General features: G+C 46.1%; 2 protein-coding genes across 2 annotated transcripts in view; one reads left to right on the top strand and one right to left on the bottom strand.

Moving 5' to 3' along the window:
- The window catches only part of DNAH9 (dynein axonemal heavy chain 9), a 123,661-nt gene that overhangs the window by 91,426 nt on the left and 7,427 nt on the right, over window positions 1-24,808 (bottom strand). Inside the window, exons 2-14 of the mRNA XM_075279483.1 lie at window positions 17,801-17,997; window positions 15,661-15,816; window positions 14,681-14,811; window positions 13,978-14,189; window positions 12,209-12,442; window positions 6,464-6,631; window positions 4,919-5,035; window positions 4,669-4,819; window positions 3,619-3,733; window positions 3,360-3,428; window positions 1,211-1,337; window positions 820-1,075; window positions 27-268 (exon numbers count right to left, since the gene is read on the bottom strand). Of these exons, the coding sequence (XP_075135584.1) occupies window positions 27-268; window positions 820-1,075; window positions 1,211-1,337; window positions 3,360-3,428; window positions 3,619-3,733; window positions 4,669-4,819; window positions 4,919-5,035; window positions 6,464-6,631; window positions 12,209-12,442; window positions 13,978-14,189; window positions 14,681-14,811; window positions 15,661-15,816; window positions 17,801-17,997 (2,175 nt within the window). The remainder of the gene's footprint in view (window positions 1-26; window positions 269-819; window positions 1,076-1,210; window positions 1,338-3,359; window positions 3,429-3,618; window positions 3,734-4,668; window positions 4,820-4,918; window positions 5,036-6,463; window positions 6,632-12,208; window positions 12,443-13,977; window positions 14,190-14,680; window positions 14,812-15,660; window positions 15,817-17,800; window positions 17,998-24,808) is intronic.
- Window positions 1-24,808, top strand: part of LOC142210359 (E3 ubiquitin/ISG15 ligase TRIM25-like) — a 95,333-nt gene that overhangs the window by 38,561 nt on the left and 31,964 nt on the right. The gene's annotated exons all lie outside the window — the stretch shown is intronic.

Genomic DNA, 24,808 nt, shown 5'->3' on the forward strand with positions numbered 1-24,808 from the left:
CCTCTCTTTGGCTCGGACAGCTTTACCTGCACAAGTTGGTGAATTTTGGTGCCAGACTCCCGGATGAGGTTATATCTCTTCTCCAGACGCTCGCTCCGATCATCCAGGTTAAGGAGCGTCTCCTTCTTGCCATCTTTCCTCTCGAATATGGGCAGCACCCAGGTCTTCATGATGGTCTGGATTTCCTCCACATTGTCCCGGGCCTTCTGCACCCTTCTCTCCAGGTCATGGACCATGTCTCGAACTTGCTGGATATAATCCCAAACTCCTTCGCACAGAGACATACAGAGATGATGTAGAATCCACATCCATGTGTCTGTCTATAGAACTAGATGTATATATTCTATTATTACAAATATCTGATAATTGGGTTTGTAATACGTTATCAGGGGATCACCTCCAAAACGTTCCCTCCACCTACCAGTCAGATTTGTAGACTTTTCCAATAAATAGGAATATCTAATAATTCAGAAACCTACTAGGTCTCATATCAATTCAAGTGGCTGTAAATCTGCCAGCCAGAGCTACGGGCTAGAATTGTAGCACTGTGCAGTCACCACTAGGAGGAGCTCACAGTATACAGGTTTATACAACTCCCATTTAATGGATAGGGAAGGTGTCACAAGGTAAGTGCAGTGTAATATACAGGCAGCATGTTCCCTTTAACAACATATATGTCTTCAGTAGCCTCATAGCCTCCCCTAGTGGTATTGCTGTGTGATGCAAAGCAGGAGATTTGTTGTTTTGATCCCTTAAAACAATGATTTTGCTATTTTATTTATTGTGAGCTCAGTGCTTCACATATCCACGTTCCCATACCATGTGCTTTCCAGTTTAAGGTTTCCTCTGCGGATTTCAACTGGACATCAATGTCTCTTAGCTGCCCTTCCACCAGGGGGAACTCCACCTCCAGGATGGTGCTCAGGACCTTGTTGTACCAGTTGGTGGTGAGCTCCAGGTTTGCCGTGTACTGTCTGTAGGACTCCTTGGTAGAGAAGATGTCTTCAGCCTCCTTCGGTATGGTTTCCATGTGAAGTGTCTGCAGATATTTCACCTCCCGCAGCACAGACACCAGCTGTATCATAGAGGCGGCAGAATTTAGACAACGTTCCCCATAAACTGATTGTATATAGAGTTTTATTTACACAGCAATGAACATGCATTGGATAATACGCAGCACAGGGCCCACTGACTCTGAAATCTTAAGTACCTGAGGGTCGAAATTGACATTTATGAGTCTGAAGCCTTCCTGACGTGTAATAAGAGGCCGCGTGAGGTTATACTGAGACTTCTCCGATACGGTCTGGCACCATTCTTCATACAGCTTCTCCATGTATCTGTAAAATGAAGACCCGAGGATGTCAGCTCAATCTATTATCACTTTCTGCATATTAGAAGGAGTCTGAAATCCTTTGTGCTGCTGGGTTCAGAACATACACTGTGCTGCGGGGATTGCTGCTCCTTCCACTATGTAGCTCTCAGTCTGTGACCTCCTTATAGGATCAGCACACATCTCTCCTGAAATATTCTGTGCTGCTGGAGACCCTGCTCCTTTCACTATGTAACTTAGTCTGTGACCTCCTTATAAGATCAGCACAGATCTTTCCTGAAATACTCTGTGCTGCTGGGCCCCCTGCTCTTTCCACTATGTAACTCAGTCTGTGACCTCTCTATAACATCAGCACATTCCTCTCCTGATATCCTCTGTGCTTCTGGGTTCAGAACATACTCTGTGCTGCTGGGACTGCTGCTCCTTCCACTATGTAGCTCTCAGTCTGTGACCTCTGTATAACATCAGCACACATCTCTCCTGAAGTACTCTGTGCTGCTGTGGACTCTGCTCCTTCCACTATGTACCTCACAATCTGTAACACTTCACAATACCAGCACACTCCCCTCCTGAAATACTCTGTGCTGCTGAGTACACTGCGCTTCCACTATGCAGATGTCAGTCTATGACCTCCCACTCCTCTCCTGAAATACTCTGTGCTTCCTTCTAGTACTTCTGCACTCTCAGTCAGTGACCACCAGCTGATGGCTGTCCTCCTCTGATATATAACCTGCCTGCAGACGCTTCCTCTGGTACTGCCGGCATAAGCGATAGATTCTCATACACAGGCGGATGGCAGCATATTTATGGCGGCTGCTCCTGGCTGCGCTCCGCCACTTTTAATACTACATGAAGCGAGATGCTCCAGCCTGCTATCATGTGTAGAAATCTTATGTAAGTTTGGGAAGGTTTAATGTGAGACTATAAAAAGATAAGGACAGCGATTGTCTCCAGGCGAAGCAGGAAAATCAACACAGGCGAGTCCTACTAAAGGGAAGATGGTCATAACATAACAGATGATCCGCAATGGGATATAAGACTATGGTGGAGGAAGAAGGAGAAGGAAAAGAGTGCTACTAGTATACTGACTACAGATAGACGGTGACTGTGAGCACCATGGACAGAGACATAAAGACAGGGATACGGGATGGATGGATGGATAGATAGATAGATAGATAGATAGATAGATAGATAGATAGGAGATAGATAGATAGATAGATAGATAGATAGATAGATAGATAGATAGATAGATAGATAGGAGATAGATAGACAGATAGATAGATAGATAGATAGATAGATATAGATAGGAGATATATGAGATAGATAGATAGATAGATAGATAGATAGATAGATAGATAGATAGATAGATAGGAGATAGATAGATAGATAGATAGATAGATAGGAGATAGATAGATAGGAGATAGATAATATATGACATAGATAGATGACTCTGCAGCTATTGACACCCCCGCTGTGGACATGGTAAGGATCCAGTGTATTTCATGCCTGCACTTTTCGGTGGGGTGAGGGGCACTGACTATTGGATTTCAGTGTCGGCCATTGATCTGGAGTAGTAATTAAGCTTTCTCATCTCTCTCACAGCCCAATTAACCATCTCCTTCTCTATTGGCCTCTGACTTCCCACGAGTCTCCGGAGGACGGGCGCGCACTTTGTAGAGAACCAATTAAACCTGATAAACTGTTCTTTGTGCTTGTATGTAGGGAAGAGTCGGCGATCCCTGGTGTACGCAGGCGCTCTGCTCAGCAATGCATCTGCTGCTGGGTTGGAAGACCAAGAAAATTCCCAGAAAGTATAAGAGCCGGGGAGTCGTCCTTATCCATCAAGTTGTAAAAACAAACAAAAATTTCTTTCAATTTTTTTTTTTTATTTTTTTTTTTTTAAGGTATTGATGATTTTTGGGAAAGCTGGATAACAACCATTACAGTGAGGGTCTATCACTCAGCTTTCTCAAAACTATAATTGCAGCCATGATTGCTGTCACCCATCTTTCCTGGATACTCTACTTACTGGTCCAGGAGCGCCATCATTTCCTCGTACTTCTGCAGCATTCTTCTCCCTTCCTCAGACTCCATGCACCTGACAACATAAGTCCAAACCATCAGTATGTCGCCATATTGTAACTTGCACATCGATGCACAAAAAACAGTTTCCCAAACTCCACCGGGGTGTGACCGTCCTCTATGGGAACTGCCCCACTTATTTAGTCTAAACTGATTTCTATACCCGGAGGCCATGACAATATGGCTGAGCACATGGGAGGACTCACGGGTGTGTGATATGGCGGAAGTTGTTATATGGCGTCTGTAGCCGCTCTCTCAATTCTTTAGCCCAGTTCAGATTCCCAGAGACGGCTGGCATATTCTTGTTAATCTGTGGATATCCTGCAGAAGAATAGAAAATGGCAATTCTTACTAAGGAAGGATGGATAGCGTGTGCTAGAATACCGCACAGTCATTTACTTCCACCAATTAAAGGGAGCCTATCATTGGATACTCCTTTTGTTCTCCCTAACACATAGGAATAGCCTTAAGAAAGGCTATTCTTCTCCTACCTTTAGATGTCTTCTCCGCGCCGCTGTTCAGTAGAAATCTGGCTTTTCTTCAGTATGCAAATGAGTTGTCTCGCAGCACTGGGGGCGTCCCCAATGCTGCGGGAGAAATCTCCAGCGCCACCACCATCTTCTTCTGGAAGGCCCCCTTCCTTGTGTCTTCTTCTGTCCTGGCTTTCAATCTTCTAGGCCTCGGGCAGAGCCGACGGCGCATGCCCAAGCCACAAGAAAATGGCCGTTTACACCAACTTACTGTGTACGTGGCCACAAGAAAATGGCCACTTGCACCAGCTTACTGTGTACATGGCCACAAGAAAATGGCTGCTTACACCAACTTACTGTGTAAGTGACCATTTTCTTGTGGCCTGCAGGCATGCGTAAGTCAGCTGCCCGAGGTCTAGAACATTGAAACCCAGGACGGAAGGAGACGCGGGGAGAGGCCGTTCCAGAAGAAGATGGAGGCGTCGCTGGAGATTTCTCTCGCAGCATTGGGGACGCCCCCAGTGCTGTTAGATAACTGATTTGCATACCGATGAAAACCCGGATTTCTACTGAACGACTGGCGAGGGAACTATGGCTGGCTATATTGCAGCACTATATGTATAACACCATTGCCATAAAGATCCCGCTTTCTCTTTAAAAAGAGGTATTGCAGCAGCTGAGGCATGTATCACTAGATGTATTTTTCAGTGGCATTGATACGGTCATGTATATAACATGACGGCTGCCATATAGGACAGGATGTGACATAGTGACGCGGTGACTGACCTCGCTCTGTCACCTCCAGCATGTGTCTGTCATAGATGGCTTTGGCGTCATCCAGTTCTTTCTCATACATGGAGACAAGGAGCGGGTACTTGTCAAAGGCGTCCTGTGCGATGATGGGCCGCTCCAGGAGGCTTCCAAATATATCGAGCAGCTGGATTGAAACCAAGAACAATACACAGTTACAGCAGGTTAAACAGACGGAAACACTGCCAAGTGTCATCCCCACCTCATATAGATGGAGGGGACTTACCCGAAATGCCTGCTCCAGGCCAGAGGTGTCATCAAATGCCAGGACGAACACTGTCCCCAGCCTCCTGTCCATGTCCTTAATGTTCAACTTGAAATCTAAGACATCGTACTCAAATTCCTATAGACAGAGCAGAAATATTGAAAGCAAATAATAGAGAATGCAGCCTGCAGTGTAAAGAATGGTGGATTTAATTCTGGTTGCCAAGTTGTGTATGTTTGTCTTATTGAGGACATTACATACATGACCAGGAAACGTGAGCGGTGAAGAATACACGGACTTGGCATTTCCTTCTCATTGTCATTGGTTTTGGTTATTAGTAAGGGCTCGTTCACATCTGCGCCCGGGATTCCGTTCTGCAGGTTTCCGTTTCCTGCACAAAACAGAGCAGGAGATGGAAACCCGCCGGCATCTTTCCAAACCCATTCATTTGAATGGGTTTGAAAGATGTCTGGCCGTGAGCGCCAGTGAGCGTTTTATGCTCACCGGCCGCAAAATCACAGCCGCAAAATAACGCGGCGTATACGATCCTAACTCCCATTGAAATGAATGGGAGCTTTTACGGCGCGCAAATTCTGACTCGCCGTATACGTGCCAGATCACACTGCACGTTACATCGTGTGAACTCCCCCTTAGAATTACCACTAGCAGAATTGGATATAAAACCAGTAGTAGTAGTAATGGATAGGGGAGGTGTAACCGCATAAATACCTGATCGGTGGTGGGCCGAGACCCAGCCCCCAGACCAATCAGCTGTATGGAGAAGGTTACGCCCCCTGTATAATAGCCAGGCGCCATCACTGCAGTTTAGTGTTCATTGAAGTCAGTGGGAGCTGATCTGCAGTACAGAAGTAGCTCAGTACAGCTTATTGGTCCGTGGGCTGGCTCTTGGTCCCCCAACAATCAGGTATTTATGACCTATCATGAAGACAACCCTTTAAGAGTCTGATCAGAGGTCTGAATGAGTCTAGGGGGTCTGGTCTAGGAACTGAATGAGTCTAGAAATTTGAGGATCTGATCCAGTCTGGTAGAGTCTAAGGGACTTCTCTGCGGTATGATCTGGAGCCTGAATTAGTCCAGACATCTGATCTAGGGTCTGATCTGCGAATAGGGGTCTCATCTGAATACTGAATTTGGGGGTCTGGTGATGGTGTTACCCTAATGTAGTGTATGCCAGGAGCAGAGAAGGAACAGAAAGTCCTAAGAGGGGTGAATACTGAGAAGTTCACTACCCAGGCCCTGTACTGTGTGGGCACTGGGATCATAATACTAAATACTAATACTGTATACAACAGGGAGGTGACCATATGGGTGCAGGGGTAGTAATTGTTACTAGGCCCTGGTTTCTGCGGGAGCCTGAAGGCCTCTCTGCACAATATAAGATGACACCACTATTACAGATAGCACAAGGCAGGTAGGGGCCCCATTATAAACTTTGCATTGAGGATCAGAATCTTCACGTTCCACCTCTGTGTATAAATACTACATATAAAGTATACTGAGTAGTATATAGCTAAACAACTCTGAAGACCCATCATCTGCCCCCACCTTGTTTTCTGTGTCCAAGCAGTCGTACGTTCTCTCGGAGAACACTTTATATGTATCTTGGAACTCCTGGTACATATCAGTCACCGTTCGACTAAGGACTTTCCCTTTAATTCCACCAAACTCTATTTTCTCCAGTTTCATCATATCCAGGGCTGTGAGCAATAAATCCTGCAGAGACAAAATCTACGTATTAGAGCAAATCCTGAGACGTAAGTGACAGCATGGTGCAGGGAGCAGTATCAGCACGGATTACCATTTACTACGAAATACAGCACAAAACACTGTAGCAAGATACAGAGTCAGGGCCGGCTCCAGGTTTTTATGGGCCCTTGGGCGACAGAGCCTCAGTGGGCCCCCTTGTAAAGGAGGTGGGGGAGTCGAGACACTGTGCGTCGCAGATGAAGCGAGTGACGTCATGCAGGAGTGTGGCGTCACCAACGCCATACCTCCCAATCTTTTAAAGAGCAGAAAGAGGGGCAAAATGTGCGGCACGCTCTGCAAATTTAGCTCCACCCACTTTTATGTTGATTCCACCCATTCTCATTCATTTATGTGCTCCCACACAGTATAATCCTCCTACAGTCACCCGTAAATTATATGCCCCCCTCCATCTCTCCCCCAGTTTCATATACACCCTTCCTCTGCCCCCAGTTTCATGTCCCCCCTCCATCTCTGTCCCCAGTTTCATCACGTTCTCCCCCTTCATCTGCCCACAGTTTAATGTCCCCCGTCTCTGCTCCAGTGTCATGCCGTTCCCCCCCTCCCCTTCATTTGCCCCTTCAGTTTCATTGGGCCCCCTCCATCTCTGTCCCCAGTTTCATGCCGTTCTCTCCCCACCCCCTTCCCCAGTGTCATGCCGTTCCCCCCCCCCTTCATTTGCCCCCTCAGTTTCATTGGGCCCCCTCCATCTCTGTCCCCAGTTCCATGCCGTTCTCTCCCCACCCCCTCCATCTGCCCCAGTGTCATGCTGTTCTCTCCCCCTCCATCTGCCCCAGTGTCATGCTGTTCCCCCCTCCCCTTCATTTGCCCCCCAGTTTCTTTGGGCCCCCTCCATCTCTGTCCCCAGTTTCATGCCGTTCTCTCCCCACCCCCTTCATCTTCTCCAGTGTCATGCCGTTCCCCCCCTCCCCTTCATTTGCCCCCCAGTTTCATGGGCCCCCTTCATTATGTTTCACCTTAATATGTAATACAAAACAAACACTTACACTCACCTTCTATCACTCACCTTCCATCGTTCCCCCGACGCTCCTCTCTCTCTCCCTCCAATCACATACGCAATGCAGGAGCTGTGAGATCAGCTCCTACTTAGCTCCGGCCCGGCTTGCGTGTGTAGGCGTGACGCGATGACGTCATCGCGCCTACACACGCAAGCCGGGCCGGAGTTTTAAAGCAGGAGCTGATCTCACAGCTCCTGCATCGCGTATGTATTCCAGCTCATCGGCGGACGGACGCCGATGAGCTGAAATTTTGACAGGCAAGTGCCGGGGGGCCCCCAGAGGCTCTGTGGGCCCCGGCACTTGCCCGACTATGCCGTGCGCTGACGCCGGCCCTGTACAGAGTAATAGAAAATGTGCAACTATATGACATTCCATAGGGGGCACTGTCTACTGCCACCTGGATTCTGTCTATTAGGCTTCGCCATGGCTCAACCGCGTAACCTAGTGCAGCTGGCCACGGCACTGGAGTCGGCATGGCTCAACATCCCAGTGATCATCATCACAACATCCCCTCTCTTCCTGCACGTCTCGCAGCGGTCCGCTCTGCCAAAGGTGGTTATTCTGGATTTTGACAGGTGGCCACATTAATGTCACTGGACTGTGTACCCCCAGCCTCATGGAGATACGTAAAATGTTCTGCAGCCATAATGGGGCTATAAGAAGCAGAAGAACTGACCCAACATCATGTATGACCGAGAAGAGACTAGCGAAAGCCTGCACATATTTCAACTTTTCATGATAATTTAGGAATCCTTTAAAGGGGTTTTCTGCCCCATATTGATTTTATCACACTAATGACCTACCCACAGGATAAATCATCATCAGTATGTGATCTGTGGGGGTCTGACACCCGGCTCCTGCACAGATCACCTATAGGACAACAAATACTGATAATGATGAACGGTCCTGTGGATATGTCATCAGTTTCAAAAATCAATTTAAGGCTGGAAAACCCCTTTAAAAATCAGAAACAAGTGACAGAAGCCATTATGACAGAAGATCTACCTGCACACATTACTGCGAAGGGTTAAAGGCGATCGATAAAGCTTTGTATTCAGCCACCGTGTATCAGGGAGGAGAGAGCACAATGTTCTTGGTCGTGTCCATTAGTTTAAGAGTGCCGCAGCCCGAGCCCTTCTGCCGCACAGTATAATACTCCGACAAACAATACACTAGGAACATGAATAATTAAAACCTGCGGCGTTCACCGCTATAACTCCAGCCACGCAACATTATGAGGAGCCGCGGAAATAGACAAAAAACGGGAAAATAAAAATCTGTCTGGAACATTAAATTGACAAAATAAAGTAGATACGGCGGCGGTCTTCAGGCAAATGTCTTCCTATTTACTGTGTCCTCTTTAGGTCCACCATTAGGAGTCATTTCTAAATATATCGCGGTGAAAACTCCATTTGCATGATACAGAGATCCAAACCCCCTGCATAGACTTACCATAGTGACATGATAGCATTCTGCTTACTTGTAGTCTCCACTGCACATCATTATAGTCTAATGGGGTTGTCCAAGACTATGATACTGAGCTCAGCTTTACGTGACCTGTTTAAAGCTCAGTCCCATTCAAACAAATGTGGCTGAGCTGTAATACCCAGAGCAGCAACTATATAATGTACAGCGCTTTTGGTAAAGAAGCCGCAGCAATCTATATCATAGACCCGGATAACGCCTTTAATATATAATCAGTATGCATCTAGCTTCTGAGCTCCCTCTAGTGGTGGCTGAAGCAACTAGAATGCTATAATTTCACTCTACGTAGGGTATACAGAGCTCTGTTTTCGAAAAAAAGGGAACCATACCCCTATCTTAAACCCTCAGACATGCTGCTGTGATTCATACATAAGAGAATTATCGCTACCATATCCATATTGTTTTTCACCCAGCTTTTCCTGAAGCAGATATCAAACATATATCTATTCATTGTGGACTATATTGACTTGGGTGAGGGTCACGCTATACCCGTGATGGAGAACCTATGGCACAGGTGCCAGAGGTGGCACTCAGAGCCCTCTCTTTGGGCACCCATCCGTGGAACAGATTATACTGTGTGGGGGCCACTGTGCAGCAGATTGTACTGTGTGGGGGCCACTGTGGAGCAAATTGTACTGTGTGGGGGCCACTGTGGAGCAAATTGTACTGTGTGGGGGCCACCGTGGAGCAAATTGTACTGTGTGGTGGCCACTGTGCAGCAGATTGTACTGTGTGGGGGCTACTGTGCAGCAGATTGTACTGTGTGGTGGCCACTGTGCAGCAGATTGTACTGTGTGGGGGCTACTGTGCAGCAGATTGTACTGTGTGGGGGCTACTGTGCAGCAGATTGTACTGTGTGGTGGCCACTGTGCAGCAGATTGTACTGTGTGGGGGCCACTGTGGAGCAGATTATACTGTGTGGGGCCACTGTGCAGCAGATTGTACTGTGTGGGGCCACTGTGCAGCAGATTGTACTGTATGGGGACCACTGTGCAGCAGATTGTACTGTGTGGGGACCACTGTGGAGCAGATTATACTGTGTGGGGGACACTGTGCAGCAGATTGTACTGTGTGGGGACCACTGTGGAGCAGATTATACTGTGTGAAAGCCACTGTGCAGCAGATTATACTGTATGGGGATCACTGTGCAGCAGATTGTACTGTGTGGGGGCCACTGTGCAGCAGATTGTACTGTGTGGGGGCCACTGTGCAGCAGATTATACTGTGTGGGGGCCACTGTGCAGCAAATTGTACTGTGTGGGGGCTACTGTGCAGCAGATTGTACTGTGTGGGGGCCACTGTGCAGCAGATTGTACTGTGTGGGGGCTACTGTGGAGCAGATTATACTGTGTGGGGGCCACTGTGTAGCAGATTATACTGTGTGGGGGCCACTGTGCAGCAGATTGAACTGTGTGGGGGCCACTGTGGAGCTGATTGTACTGTGTGGGGGCCACTGTGCAGCAGATTGTACTGTGTGGGGACCACTGTGTAGTAGATTGTACTGTGTGGGGGCTACTGTGGAGCAGATTATACTGTGTGGAGGCTACTGTGCAGCAGATTGTACTGTGTGGGGACCACTGTGTAGCAGATTGTACTGTGTGGGGGCCACTGTGCAGCAGATTGTACTGTGTGGGGACCACTGTGTAGCAGATTGTACTGTGTGGGGGCTACTGTGGAGCAGATTATACTGTGTGGAGGCTACTGTGCAGCAGATTGTACTGTGTGGGGACCACTGTGGAGCAGATTATACTGTGTGGAGGCCACTGTGCAGCAGATTGTACGGTGTGGGGGTCACTGTGCAGCAGATTGTACTGTGTGGGGGCCACTGTGGAGCTGATTGTACTGTGTGGGGGCCACTGTGCAGTAGATTATACTGTGTGGGGACCACAGTGGAGCAGATTATACTGTGTGGGGGCCACTGTGGAGCTGATTGTACTGTGTGGGGGCCACTGTGGAGCTGATTGTACTGTGCGGGGGCCACTGTGGAGCAGATTGTACTGTGCAGGGGCCACTGTGAAGCAGATTGGACTGTGTGGGGGTCACAGTGGAGCAGAAAGCTCTATAAAGCCCCATTCGTATAACCATATTTTGCAGGTCTGTAATTGTGTGCAATTGTGGATCCGACATTATTGAGGTTAAATTGCCATGTTGGCACTTTGTGATAAATTATTAAGCTTTGAGTTGCAGTTTGGGCTCTCGGTCTATAAAAGGTTCGCCATCACTGCCCTATACTATAGATAACTTCAGTGTCAGGTGATAACCCTCCACATTATGAGCAGGTGGCAGACACCAGAACCAGCACTACACTCTCATATTCATGGACTGCAGCGGAAGTCATAATGACACTAAGCGGTTTTATAAAACTGTGAGGACAAGGAGGGGGCAGCCGGGGGGTCAAGTGGTTTTGTTTAATCATCAGGACTGGCGGATAAATGGTACATATTGCGGGGTCTGCTCGTCGCTGGCCTCTTGCCTGTCCATATAAGACAACATGCAGCGGCGGGATCATTTATAATCCTCCTTCACAGCTCTAAAAATATCCCTCTCTGGAGCGTAATTACCTCTCTGCACAGAACTGGATGGAGGTGCATTAAAACGGAGCGGCTCCAGCAGAGAAGGGGTTACATGTACGAAGGAGGTCAATCTTCTACAAATTAGTAAACATCAATCTACATTACAGATACCTGGAGAAAATGACTGTTCCGTCCTGATACAGATCTCACTTTCCTATAAATTAGGTACCTATAATAACTATAGGTTACAGGAGACTCCATTTCCAGAATCAATTCTTGTTCTATATAAGAAAAACATGGCTGCCTTTTTCCAAAAACACCTATCCACTGGTAGTGTATGGTAATGCCCTATTCACTTCAATGTCTATAAACAGGATGGTCCTGTTACTACAAGAAAGCAGCCATGTTCCTCTATACACATGGATATTGATATGCTATATTATGGGGAATTCAGGCTCAGGATGCAAACAGGAAAGTTCTCTTTCACTGACAATCAGCAGAGTTCTTACATTTTCCCTTGCTCTACTCACTTCAATGGTTTCCAGTCTCAGTATAAAGCTGTCAAGTCTTGCAAACACCAATATGGAGGGGAAGTCCCAGGTTTTCACTTCTTGCCCGTTTCTGAAGTAGTTCGGCAGCTTTTCTCTGCTCTCTTCAAAGGTGCTGATGAGAAATCTCAGGATGGAGAGGACCTCCTGCACCCGGGACACACTCTCTTCTGTTTCCCCTTTCAACAAGTCTTCTGGGTTTAAGTAAGTCCGAGCCTTCAGCGGAACAGAGAATATCACAGGTTAAAGCACAGAATGAGGCGGACATTTGTCTAACTTACATACAGTAAGAGTCACATTCACCGACAGCAAGCACAGACCTTGAGGGCACCTGCTAAGTATATTACAAAGTTGTTAGAAACATTACGTAGATCAGTACAGACTCCCCTCATAGGGTGATACGTTGCTCTAACAGTCAGAATGAGGAACAATATCTGGTTAGTAAGCTGCTGGTTTGCTACAAATACATCCAGTCTAGACAATCCTCTGTGAGGTAAATAGATCAGCAGCACTGATAGGTTGTTACAATGTATCAGGTAAGGTAATGTGGATTCCAGGCAGTTTAGCTCACAGAGGACTTTCCAGACTGGATACAATAACATGAAGCTCTCCGCTTTGAGATGTTAGTATTCACTGACAGAAAGCAGAGAACTTGAAGGCGGTGAGGAGATAAAAGACAAAACCTACAGTGTTAAAGATTTGCAGAATTTACTGAGTACCATTCATAGATTCAGGATATGAAATGGATTTTGGTGCAGATTCAGCAGTACGGAATAAAGCAGGACTATGCAGAATGTCACTATAATGGCGGATTCTGCACAATAAGCCGCAGATTAGCCACATGTGGATTAGCCACAATGAATGGAGCTGTACTCCAAACGGATCTGTGCCATATATAGCTGCATATCCATGGTGGAAAAGTGGAGTTTTAGCCAGTAGATCGTGTAGTGTTTCTCCTGTAGACCTTTTAGTGCTTCTCTCTTGGATCCAGTAGTGTTTCTCCTGTGGACATTGTATTTTCTCCCGTGGATCCTGGAGTGCTTCTCCCGTGGATTCTTTAGTGTTTCTACCAAGGGTCCTGTAGTGTTTCTCTTGTGGATTCTGTGGAGTTCCTCCTTTGGATCCTATGGTGTTCCTCTTATGGATCCTGTAGTGTTCCTTCTGTGGATCCTCTAATGTTTCTCTCAAGGATCCTCTTGTGTTTCTTCCAAGGATCCTGTACTGGTTCTCCTTTGGATCCTAAAGTGTTACTCCTGTGGACCCTGTAACGTTTCTCCCAAGGACCCTGTAGTGTTTCTCCTTTGGATCCTGTAGTCAGTAGTTAAAGGGGTTCTCTCATCTCGGGCTTTCAGCCAGGCTGCCTGCTGCTTCCTGTATCTCTCTCCCACTCCCTCCTGCTGAACAGGACACATAACACTTCTGCAGGTCAGATAATCTGCAGATTCTTCTACAGAACAACATAAAGTAGTGTTATCTGTGTGCTTACTTAGAAAGAGAACAGACCAGGCTTTATCAGCAAACTGCAATTATCTGAGCTGATTTTCCTGCCAGCACTGAGTAAGTGACGTCACTTGTCCTCTCTCCCAGCTCTGTGGTTATAGCATCACTGTGTAAATTATGGGGGTAATAAATTCACATAGCAGGCAAACAAAGCAGAATTTGTAAAGCAATATATTTAGAAAAAAGCTTCAATTTACATAAGCTAGCAGTATATATGGGATCCTTGAGATCTTTAAATTTGATCCACTTACCTGCTGGATGAACAGATTGCAGACCTCTTGCATCAAGACGATAATCCGCGCAGGGGTGTTGTAGTATTTCGACTGAGCCCACACCAAGCACAGCACATGGATCAGAGGAGCGATCACAGGTTTTACCTCATTGAATTCAAAATTCTCAATTTCTTCAAAATGTCGCTGGAGGGGCTTCAGGTAGAGATTAATATCCTGAGCCTCTGACAGGGCTGTAGATAGGACAGAGGCATTAGGATTGTTTCTAAACATATCACATCCCCTCTCATTCTGATAGTTTGTTACACGGTACCAGTGCAGGTATAATGTATGAGTCTGGTGTTCAGAATCCCCACAGCAGGGATTGAATAGACTGAATACAATTGTAACGAAACCTCAGCTGTGAAAGTATTAGTTGTAAATGTGCAGCCATTACACATAAAGTTGGATGAGCCCTTTATTTATAGTCTATGAATGACCTTTAACCCATCTCCAGTTTAATCTATGACCCCACACTGTCTCCTGAAAGTTGCAGCAAAAATTAAGCAAGCAGCCACTGACATGGCGGGATTTTTTACATTGATCACAAACGTCCATCATAACTTTCTAATGGAAACTTTAAGTCATGGAGTGTTATACGGCAATTATACTAGGGCTTGTGTGGTGCAGCCTGGTACTATATAGTGAATACAATCTGACAACCATGGTGTAAATTTCACTTCACCTGCAACAACATCCCTGAACAAGGCTTTGAATGCAGGAAAGTAGCTGCTCTCCACCCGCTCCAGCAGCTCGGCCATCTTGCGCACCTTTTGGGTTTTCAGCTGATTGTATATACATTCCAGGTCTGCGTATCTAGAAAAAAAAAAGCAAAATAGGAACAGGAAAAAAAGGAGTCAGACACTGGAGAGAAATCAGGAGCAATATCCAATATAGGAGGCAAGGAGAGTCTTGGCCTTGGAGGGGGTTTGCAGGAGTGGGGAGTGGGGGTCCAATAACCAGGACTCCTACAGATCAGAAAATCAAGTGCAGCGCTGTACCCTCAATAGTGGCTGTGCTTGGTATTGCAGTTAAGCCCCATTTACTTGAATGGAACTGAGCTGCTGACAGGCCATGTGACCAATGTGACGTCCCATGACCTGGGCAGCAGACGCGACACTCTTGTGGATAGCTTTGATCAGTTTGGGACCCCCGCTGATCGTAAAGGTAAGTCATCCATTGATAAAGTTCAGGTTCGCACTAGTGACAAGGTGTTCATTGTTCTGATCCATCAGACACACACAGAGCCTGATGGACCCCACTGACTGTAATAAGGTCCGATCTTTTTAGGTGGAATCGCTGGTCAAATAAAGTCTGACTTAGGTTTTTTCCCTGAGATTTTCGATGGACACGTTGATGGAAACTGCGATTCCAGTCTTAAAGGGATTGTGTAAGGCTAGAAAAATATGGCTTCTTTAGTCTTGAAACAGAACCTGCGGCTCAACCTATGGGTTCTGTCTAGTGCTGCAGTTCTTGCCCATTTACTGGAATTCTGCATTACCAGACACAGCCTAGGGACAACGGTGGCGCTGTACATCTCCTTTAAACTACAACCTATCAAGCTATGGATGAATGACTATTCTCCAAACTCACCATTGTGATCCCTGACCGCAGTAAAATCTCACACACTCATTCCTATTAGGATCTTCTGTCATTGCTATTTACCTGTTTTTCCAGAAATCGAGCTCCACACTTGGGTTTGGGTTCTTCCCTTGTAATAGTTGTTCGGATGATTCTCTCTTTAGCACCGCACAAACCTGATGGCTCCACTGAATGATGGCCGACTCGATGGCGTGGACTATCGTCTTGTCCAGGTTGTCACTACAGAGGAAACAAATCAGATGTGAAAATTTTTAAGAAAATAAAACTGGTATCAATACTCTGATAATTCTCCCCTATACAGAGCGAGAAAGTTGCTGCCTGCAGCCACCACTAGAGGGAGCTCAAGTCATATAAATGAATACAGCTACCATTGAGCTCAATAGTTGTTGTACAATCTCTTTACACTGTGCCCCCTAGTGGTGGCTGCAGGAAAATACAGTGGATCAATGTTGAAAAGCAAAAGAAATTGTTTGGCACCGGGCCCCCTTAAATACTATGTACTGCTGATACTCCCCTCCTTTCATCTATGTCCTTGGTCTCTATATTGATAACCATTTTGATACCTCTACCATTCACACTACTATCTAGTTTGTGCACACCTCTCCTGAAATACTCTGTGCTGCTTGCACACCCTATTATGGGCTCACTGATTATGACTGAATATTAATGACTTGTATTATTAGTTTCCAGGTCCTGGGGTCGCGGTTTACTTTTCCATCCCTCGCATGCTGCTGTTTTTGGCAGAGCGCCACATCTTCAATAATTCTTTGTAGTGTGATTTGTAACATATCAATAATCCTCTGAGCGGAGGAACCGGATCAAAGAGAATCAACACAAATCGCAAATCAATGGCGCCATAAAGACCAGAAAGCGGAGCAAAATGGCTATTAGACCAGGTGGGAACGTGAGAGATATTTTTATTACTTGGCACTGGTCCGATGCTGGAAGGGTTAATCCGCCGCTTTGTGACCTGCCCGCAGAATTCCTGGTAACAGCAAATAAATGAGATTATCCGGGCGGGCGCTGTCAGACGCAGTTATATAGGCTGAGCCTGAAATGTACAATTCTCCCGTAGCCCGAAACTATCCAAAGCCACCAAACAAACGTCATTAAAGGGATTGTTCTATGCAAGTCTTATAGGAAATCTGGAGCAGGGGTAATATTATAGAGCACTAGGTCAGACTATATGGCCGGGGGGAATCTGATGTCTGGGCCCCAACCTATCCAGAGAACACAGTGTAACACGAGCAGCTGATCTGCGGGTGTCCTGCTCGCTCATAATATAAGGACCGTGTCTCTATTTTGTTCTGTCTTCCTGTTCTCTGGATGCAGGGCTGCAGTGTAAAGCATGGAGGCTTTTTATTCAGTAAACTATCATTAGCCATTCATGTCTATAGAGATTTGTCAAAATCAAGAACCTGGTGGAAATCCTGGACAGCCACCTTTACCCTTATAAACTGCTGGAGAGCCCTTCAATGGGGTTTAATTGATGACCTAGCCTTAGAATAGGCCATCAGCTGAAGATCAGTGGGGGTCTGACACCTGGGTCTCTGAGTCAAGTTCATCAGTCACGTGGCTTTTGTACAGCTCAGCCCCATGCAAGTGAAAGGACTGAGCTGCAATACCATGTGCAACCACCACCAGGCTGCAGCGCTCACCTGAAAGCTCCAGTCTCATGGAGAGATGGTGGGGGTCCTGGATGTCTGACCACTGCTGGTCTTCAATGGCTGACTTAACCTATCCCGGGAAACCACTTTCAGCGCTGTGGGAAAAAATAGTAAATCCATCGCGGTTCTTCCTGCAGCGCTTTTTACAGAAAGATTGAAGAGGTTTCCTCTGTGGACTTTCTGCTTCCATTATACCTATAGGGAAACCGCCGGAGTTTCCATAGGTATAATTGACAAATTGCGATTTCCAAACATGCAACGGTTTTGGAAACCGCACCATTTGCGCTGTGCATATTTTTCTGCAATATGTAGATGGGGTTCTCTAGTATCCCATCCACTGTGCTCGGGCCTTAAGGGTAGATCCTTATGAATATGTGGATAGGATATACAGGATGGAAAAAAAATCTGCTTCACTCCTCATGAATCACGTGTAGATTTTTCGTATGAATGAGAATTCATCTCGTTCACTTTCTATCTCTCATATCTATCCTATGTGAACACACCCTAAGTATCATAATACTGGAGACTCCACTTACGTCTTCTCACTGTCATAGTCGATGTACTCCACCTTCTCCGACCCTGAAGGTAGTGGCAGCAGTGTCTTCCCCCGCACCTGTCCTGCCATTACAAAGGTGCTGCTCTTCAGGTTATTTACATGGCGCATGACGTCCTGGGACACTACGTGCGGCCAGTCCTGATGGTTCTTCTGATTGGCCAAGACTGGGACAATGACCTGTGAGGAGAGGATGAAAAGACATGGTTACATCACTGCAAGGAAATAAGAGGAAACTCTGAGGGCAGACATGGAAGCTCTGCTACACCAGTTTCTCAGCTCTGCTACGTCAAGGGTCTCCGGCACTGCTACACTAAGTAGCTCGGCTGCCACAGTGATCTTTGCTGCACTACAGCTCAGCTACTTCAATGATCTCTGCTCTACTATAACAGCTCAGCTGCATCAGTGTGGCCTATAGCAGTAGAAAAGCTCTGCTTCACCCCTGCACTACTACAACCCTGCTTCACTGCTGCACCTTGGTTCCATCTTTGCACTCCCACAGCTCTGCTTCATCCACTGACATCCATTTCTGCTACATTCAACAACACCAACATAACCAGATCTGCATCATTACATTCTGCCTAATGGGCTCTGCTACATCAGACTCAGCTAATCGGCACGGCTGCCAGGTGTGTGTGTCCATCATGTCAGCGGATCCACCACAACCAGTGTTATATAGCAGCTGCATTGTCTGTATAGCACACTACTTTCTGTGCGGCCGCTCTTATGCTGGGGGAAATTTGGCTCTAATTTTGAGGCGACTCCAAATATGTGATATGAATATACCCTTAGAGGTTTAGGTAGTCTGAAATCCACCTTGTCCTTGCAGAGTCTCACGCTGCCCCGTACTTTACACTGCAGCTCTGCTCATTCAGGCTGAGTATAAGCAGGAGCCGGGCAGGACGTCAGTGCACCCGAGATGTCGCCCATCCACCACACACACAAGGCCAGAGCAGCCATTACTGCGGGCCCGAATAATACTAAGATTTGTCAGCTCTATGTCCCAGTTTACAGTAAATTTTGCATGAGGGAGGCGACGGAGACAAATGAATCTCATCACAGTTATTAATGTAATCCAGCGAGTCCACATAAATAATCCGCACATCACGGCCATTACTCATGATAAGAAACTAAATAAACTGAAGACAGAGCCGAGATTCTCTAAGAACTGATTGTATCTGCTCCAGTGCTCAGCCGCAATACAGGAGAGCCCGGACAATTATTACTAGCCACTAATTCTCTGCAAATGAGAACAGGAGCCAAGGAGAAGGAAGAAGGCACAGAACAACAGCGCCATCTAGTTGCCAGGACAGGGAAGCGCATCAGATATCACAGCAAAAGCTCCATAAGCTCTAGGAGTCATAAAGCTATATAGTACAGGACAAGTAATGCAATGTATGTACACAGTGACTGCACCAGCAGAATAGTGAGCGCAGCTCTGGAGTATAATACAGGATGTAACTCAGGATCAGTACAGGATAAGTAATGTAATGTATGTACACAGTGACTGTACCAGCAGAATAGTGAGCACAGCTCTGGAGTATAATACAGGATGTAACTCAGGATCAGTACAGGATAAGTAATGTAATGTATGTACACAGTGACTGTACCAGCAGAATAGTGAGCGCAGCTCTGGAGTATAATACAGTAATGTACTACTATTGGTCAGGGCACCTTTCTAAAACATTTCACACTGTGCAGAAAACCCAGCTTTCTATAACATCAGAGAGTGTTGATGATGATATACTGTCCATATACCATGGTGACATGTAATAATGCAGACATCATCATGGCCGCACTTTCTATTCATTCAGACAGCTAACCACATAATGAATAGCTGTCAGTGGCCTGAATGCTCTCTGCAGGGGAGGCCTGGGGACAATGCTCCGTCTCTGTGGCAACTGTACACATAAACTTGTCATTGATAACGACCAATGCCCCTTTAACCCCTGCCAATCCATAGAAGAACTGAAATGCCATGTAACCATTTATCCCTGTGTCAATAGAAAAGCTGAGCCTTGGATTACCTGCGGTGTACTGTATAACGAATAGGCAGGGGCTGTCTATGGCTTTGCGGCTGTTTGCTTCTTATATAAAGCTTTCTGACGTCATAAAGAGAGTTTTTCCTCCATGAGACGCCCGTCATGAGCCAGGACAGAGATGTGCGGCATCTGAAGGGTGACGATTCATAGAAAGCGGATGCAGGTCTTTGCAAGGCTTCACCTTGAATGCAGTTTGCTGAAGGACCCAGCCCTGTAGCTGCACAGTGATGGGGGCGCTCTCATGAGATAACTGTCAGCTTTCTAACATACTTTGGGGACATTCACACGGTGCAGTTTTGATGTTGCTTTTTATTTTACAGGTAAAACAGCGCTGTTCTCTATGTAGTGGCCAGGCCAGGTATTGCAGATCAGCTCCCATGAATTAGAATGGGGCCTGATCTGTAGTGACCCAGCCCTGCCACCGCATAGAGAACAGCGCTGACTGCTTCCTGCTCTGAACACAGCTAAGCGATGGGGGGGGTGAACGTCAGACCCCCACATGTCTGAAATTAGTGACCTATGTTTAGGAAAGGTCATCAGTACTTTAAGCCTTGAAAACCCCTTTAACGTTATACAACTGCACTGTGTGAATGCACCCTTTGTGTCTCAGCTCTTTTCCATATCTCAAACCCCAGTTCTGTACATGGGTTTCCATTCAGGGAGTCGGTTTGGGGACGCATTGCCCATGTGAACCGAGCCTAAGATCTCTGCTTGCTGCTGAACAGGCATATTAACATGCAGAGCTTGTCCTGCTCACACAGCTGAGGAAGTTTCTACAGGACAGGAGAGATCTGCCTTGCTGTTGTGTTTAACTCCCATTGTCTATATAAGGGTCCATGCACACGGAGGAAAATGGTCAGGAATTTGGTGTGGAATTTCAACGCTGAAAAAAAGCCTCCCACGTACCATTTGGGACATTACCATACAGGCCCGAAGCCTGCTCAGAGTAACATCAGATCCTGGAGAGGTAAGTAACACTGTTTATTAAGTTCCCTCACCTCCCCTGGGGCTCTGATTATTATACTTGGGGGTCTGTCTATATATTACTGTGGGATAATATATATATATATATATATATATATATATATATATATATATATATATGGGTTGGGTGTGTGGAGAAGTGAGGAGTCAAAGATGTCTGTGTTGCAAACTTTACAGAGTCAAGTCACAGCTGGAAGAAGTGGTCACGGCGGTCCAAAGGGAAGAGACGGGAAATATGGGAAGACGACACCTGTAAGTAACAAAATATTACTGCACTGTATTCTCTGTAAAGTTACCAGTAGCAACCTACCCCCCCCCCCTTCCCCGAGGCGGACGACGCTAAACACCCCCTTCACTGGCCTAAGCCTAACAAGCACTCAGTCGCATTAGTACATGGTCACATTTGGTATTAGGGTCCATTCACACGGAGGAAAATGGTGCAGAATTTAGTGTGGAATCCACCTCAGATTCAGCGCTGAAAACAAGCCTCCCATTGACTTCAATGGGTTCCTTTTTCTGCTAGCAAAATCTCTAGTGCTAGGAAATCTCTGTGAACTTTCTGTGAAACGCGCTGCAGGAAGAACCGTGATGTGTTGCTGCCATGTTTTTTAGTTTTTGCTGTGGGACGTTACGTGGGGCCGTAGCCTAGGGCTTACGCTCCACGTTGTGGAAACGCAGCTTTGTTTGTTGCAGATTTTGCTGCTTCTTTTTGAGCTAAAGCCAGGAGTGGATTGAGTAAAAGGTAACAAGTAGAAGAGCTTCCTATATAGTCACCATTTCTTTTGTAGCCATTCTTGGCTTTGGCTCAAAAAACCACAACAAAATCTGCAATAAAACAAAGCTGCGTTTCCGCAACGTGGGGCCTTAGCCTAAGGCAGGGGGCCCCACGCGCCGTTAACGCTGTGGGAAAAATTGCGGCATTTTACAGTACTTGCAAAGTGGATAGGATGCCATCTTTTCGGAAAAAATCGCACCCGGGGACACGCAGTGATTTCCAAAACTGTTGCTGTTTCGAAAATCGCAGCATGTCAATTACATCTATGGAAACACCGGTGGCTTTCCCATTGATATTATTGTAACAGAAAGTCTGCGGAGGAAAACTCTGTGAAATTTCTGTTCAAAGCGCTGCGGGAATAACCGGAATGTTTCACGCCGCGGTTGTTCCCGCAGGGCTTTAGTGCGGCGTTTCCGGCCTGTGGGGCCTTAGCCTAAAGGAGTTTTGTAGAAAGTAGCCACATGTGGCCAATACGTGCACGATATTATAAGGATGTGGCTACCGTATCCCTTTGCATGATAGGATCGGCTGTTGGAAAAATACTGGAAAAATTTGCAGAACTTGATTTATATTGTGCTGTGGAAGAACAAGAGACGATTGGCGACGAACCATTCAGTAGTAATGTTAAATACAATCTGACGTTACAATCCCTAACGCAGCTGGCGGAGATTTTATCTAATCACGGAACGTCAACCTTTGTAAAGTACTGGGAAGAAATGAAGGTTATACACAACCATGGCAGGCGAGGGCCTTCCTTATTACAACAATAACAAGGAGAAACAACGAAAACACGAAAAAATTGCAAGGAAATGGAGAAATGTCTGATATGCCACTTCGATTTGAGAAAAAGGTCTAACAAATTGACAACTTGTTTTTCTTGTTGTTCCACGTTCCATGCAGATTGTTATAGAGCGGATGGATGTCGGCAGTGCGAGGAGGATTAGCCGTACTCATTGTAAGATAAATCCTACTAATATTAGAAATGTGAAAGTTTGTGTGTTTGGATGTTTGTTCCTCAATCACGCAAAAACGGCTGAACGGATTTGGATGAAATTTGGCACATAGATAGATTGTAACCTGGATTAACACATGGGCTACTCTTTATCCTGATAAATGACATGGCTTCGCAACTGTAATGAATTTATGTTCACAGACTATATCACAATGCTCTTATCTCAGCTTCTGATAAAGTCAGGTCTGTTATCTCTCTGTGTAAACACTCAGCTAACACTCAGTCCATTGTGTACATGCATTTGCATATTATCTGATCTGCTCCAGGCAGATTGCTGACACACTGGATGGGAAAACTCATTTAATCCAAATAGGCAGTTTGCTACTTTTAAACATGTCGGGAAAAAGAAAATCTAATTTGTTGCAAAGTTCTAAAACAATGACAACTATGAAGGAGACCAGAAGTCACAGAGTTCTCCTCAATCAGAGCTGACGGGGATCATCAACACCAACAACACACTCATTATACGGTGTCCCAGCGAGCTGCAGAGATGCCAAAACATTAACAGGCACGGCGTGAGGAACAAGTTCAGCAGCAGGACAGCTTAAGAGCTGCTGAAACGCCGAGCAGGCAAACCAACGATGGCAGCAATTTGCTGAATATAGGCGGATCATCCATGCCAACAACATGCAGACGAGGTCACGGGCAGAGGCTAGTGTTTTAATAAAGTGAAAATGTACTGGGATTAATCCAATATAACGTCTTTAGCTCATTTACGCTTATAGGTACGGTACCTATAATAATGTTTTCACTGGCAGCCAGACCTGCACCCTTAATAACCAAGTGGCAGCCGCTGCAGGTCGCAGTTTTGTAGGGACAATAAAATCTAGCACAAGGAGCTGCAGACACTTCACATACCGTTGGCCATTGGGTCCAGCCTGACATTGACCTCACCTTGACGTCTATCAGAACAGGGAGCGCTACTGCTTTTGAGACCTGACCTATCAATCAGTGTCAGTAAACAATTACTGACTGAGCAAACATCGGCCTGTGGTTTTTTTTTTACAGCCCGAATACAAGGAATTGGCTGCAGTTCTATCTATTAACCCAAAAACGTCTGCACAAGAAGACGAAATTTGTGACACACATTCTTGGGTTATTTTACATCTTAACAGCACCGACCACATCAGTCCACCTGAGAAGGCAGAGATTCCTTTAAGGGGACCTTTCACCTCGACCAACCCCAGTTCTTTGCGTCCTTTAACAGGCGCTGATCAGCTCATTCTGGCACAGATGGAATTTTTTCTCTAGTCCCCACCCTTACTGAGCAATCTGTGCTGTTAGTTTTGTTGCCTTTTATTCTAACAAGACTCTCTAATGGCAAGTGGGCGGTGTTAGACAAAAGCGGGCAAGGGGGTGTAAATTAGAGCTCTGACACTGTATGTCTCTGATCCGAAGTCTGAGCCACGCCCCTTTGCCTGCTCCTGCCTGACCCCGCCCACATGACATTAGACAGTCTATTTAGCACAACAGGCACCAACACTAACTGCAGGAACAACTGTGCCAGAATCTTTATCCTGATAAATGACATGGCTTCGCAACTGTAATGAATTTATGTTCACAGACTATATCACAATGCTCTTATCTCAGCTTCTGATAAAGTCAGGTCTGTTATCTCTCTGTGTAAACACTCAGCTAACACTCAGTCCATTGTGTACATGCATTTGCATATTATCTGATCTGCTCCAGGCAGATTGCTGACACACTGGATGGGAAAACTCATTTAATCCAAATAGGCAGTTTGCTACTTTTAAACATGCCGGGAAAAAGAAAATCTAATTTGTTGCAAAGTTCTAAAACAATGACAACTATGAAGGAGACCAGAAGTCACAGAGTTCTCCTCAATCAGAGCTGACGGGGATCATCAACACCAACAACACGCTCATTATACGGTGTCCCAGCGAGCTGCAGAGATGCCAAAACATTAACAGGCACGGCGTGAGGAACAAGTTCAGCAGCAGGACAGCTTAAGAGCTGCTGAAACGCCGAGCAGGCAAACCAACGATGGCAGCAATTTGCTGAATATAGGCGGATCATCCATGCCAACAACATGTAGACGAGGTCACGGGCAGAGGCTAGTGTTTTAATAAAGTGAAAATGTACTGGGATTAATCCAATATAACGTCTTTAGCTCATTTACGCTTATAGGTACGGTACCTATAATAATGTTTTCACTGG

The sequence above is a fragment of the Leptodactylus fuscus genome, chromosome 6 (genome assembly GCF_031893055.1).
Source record: "Leptodactylus fuscus isolate aLepFus1 chromosome 6, aLepFus1.hap2, whole genome shotgun sequence".
NCBI lineage: Eukaryota > Metazoa > Chordata > Amphibia > Anura > Leptodactylidae > Leptodactylus > Leptodactylus fuscus.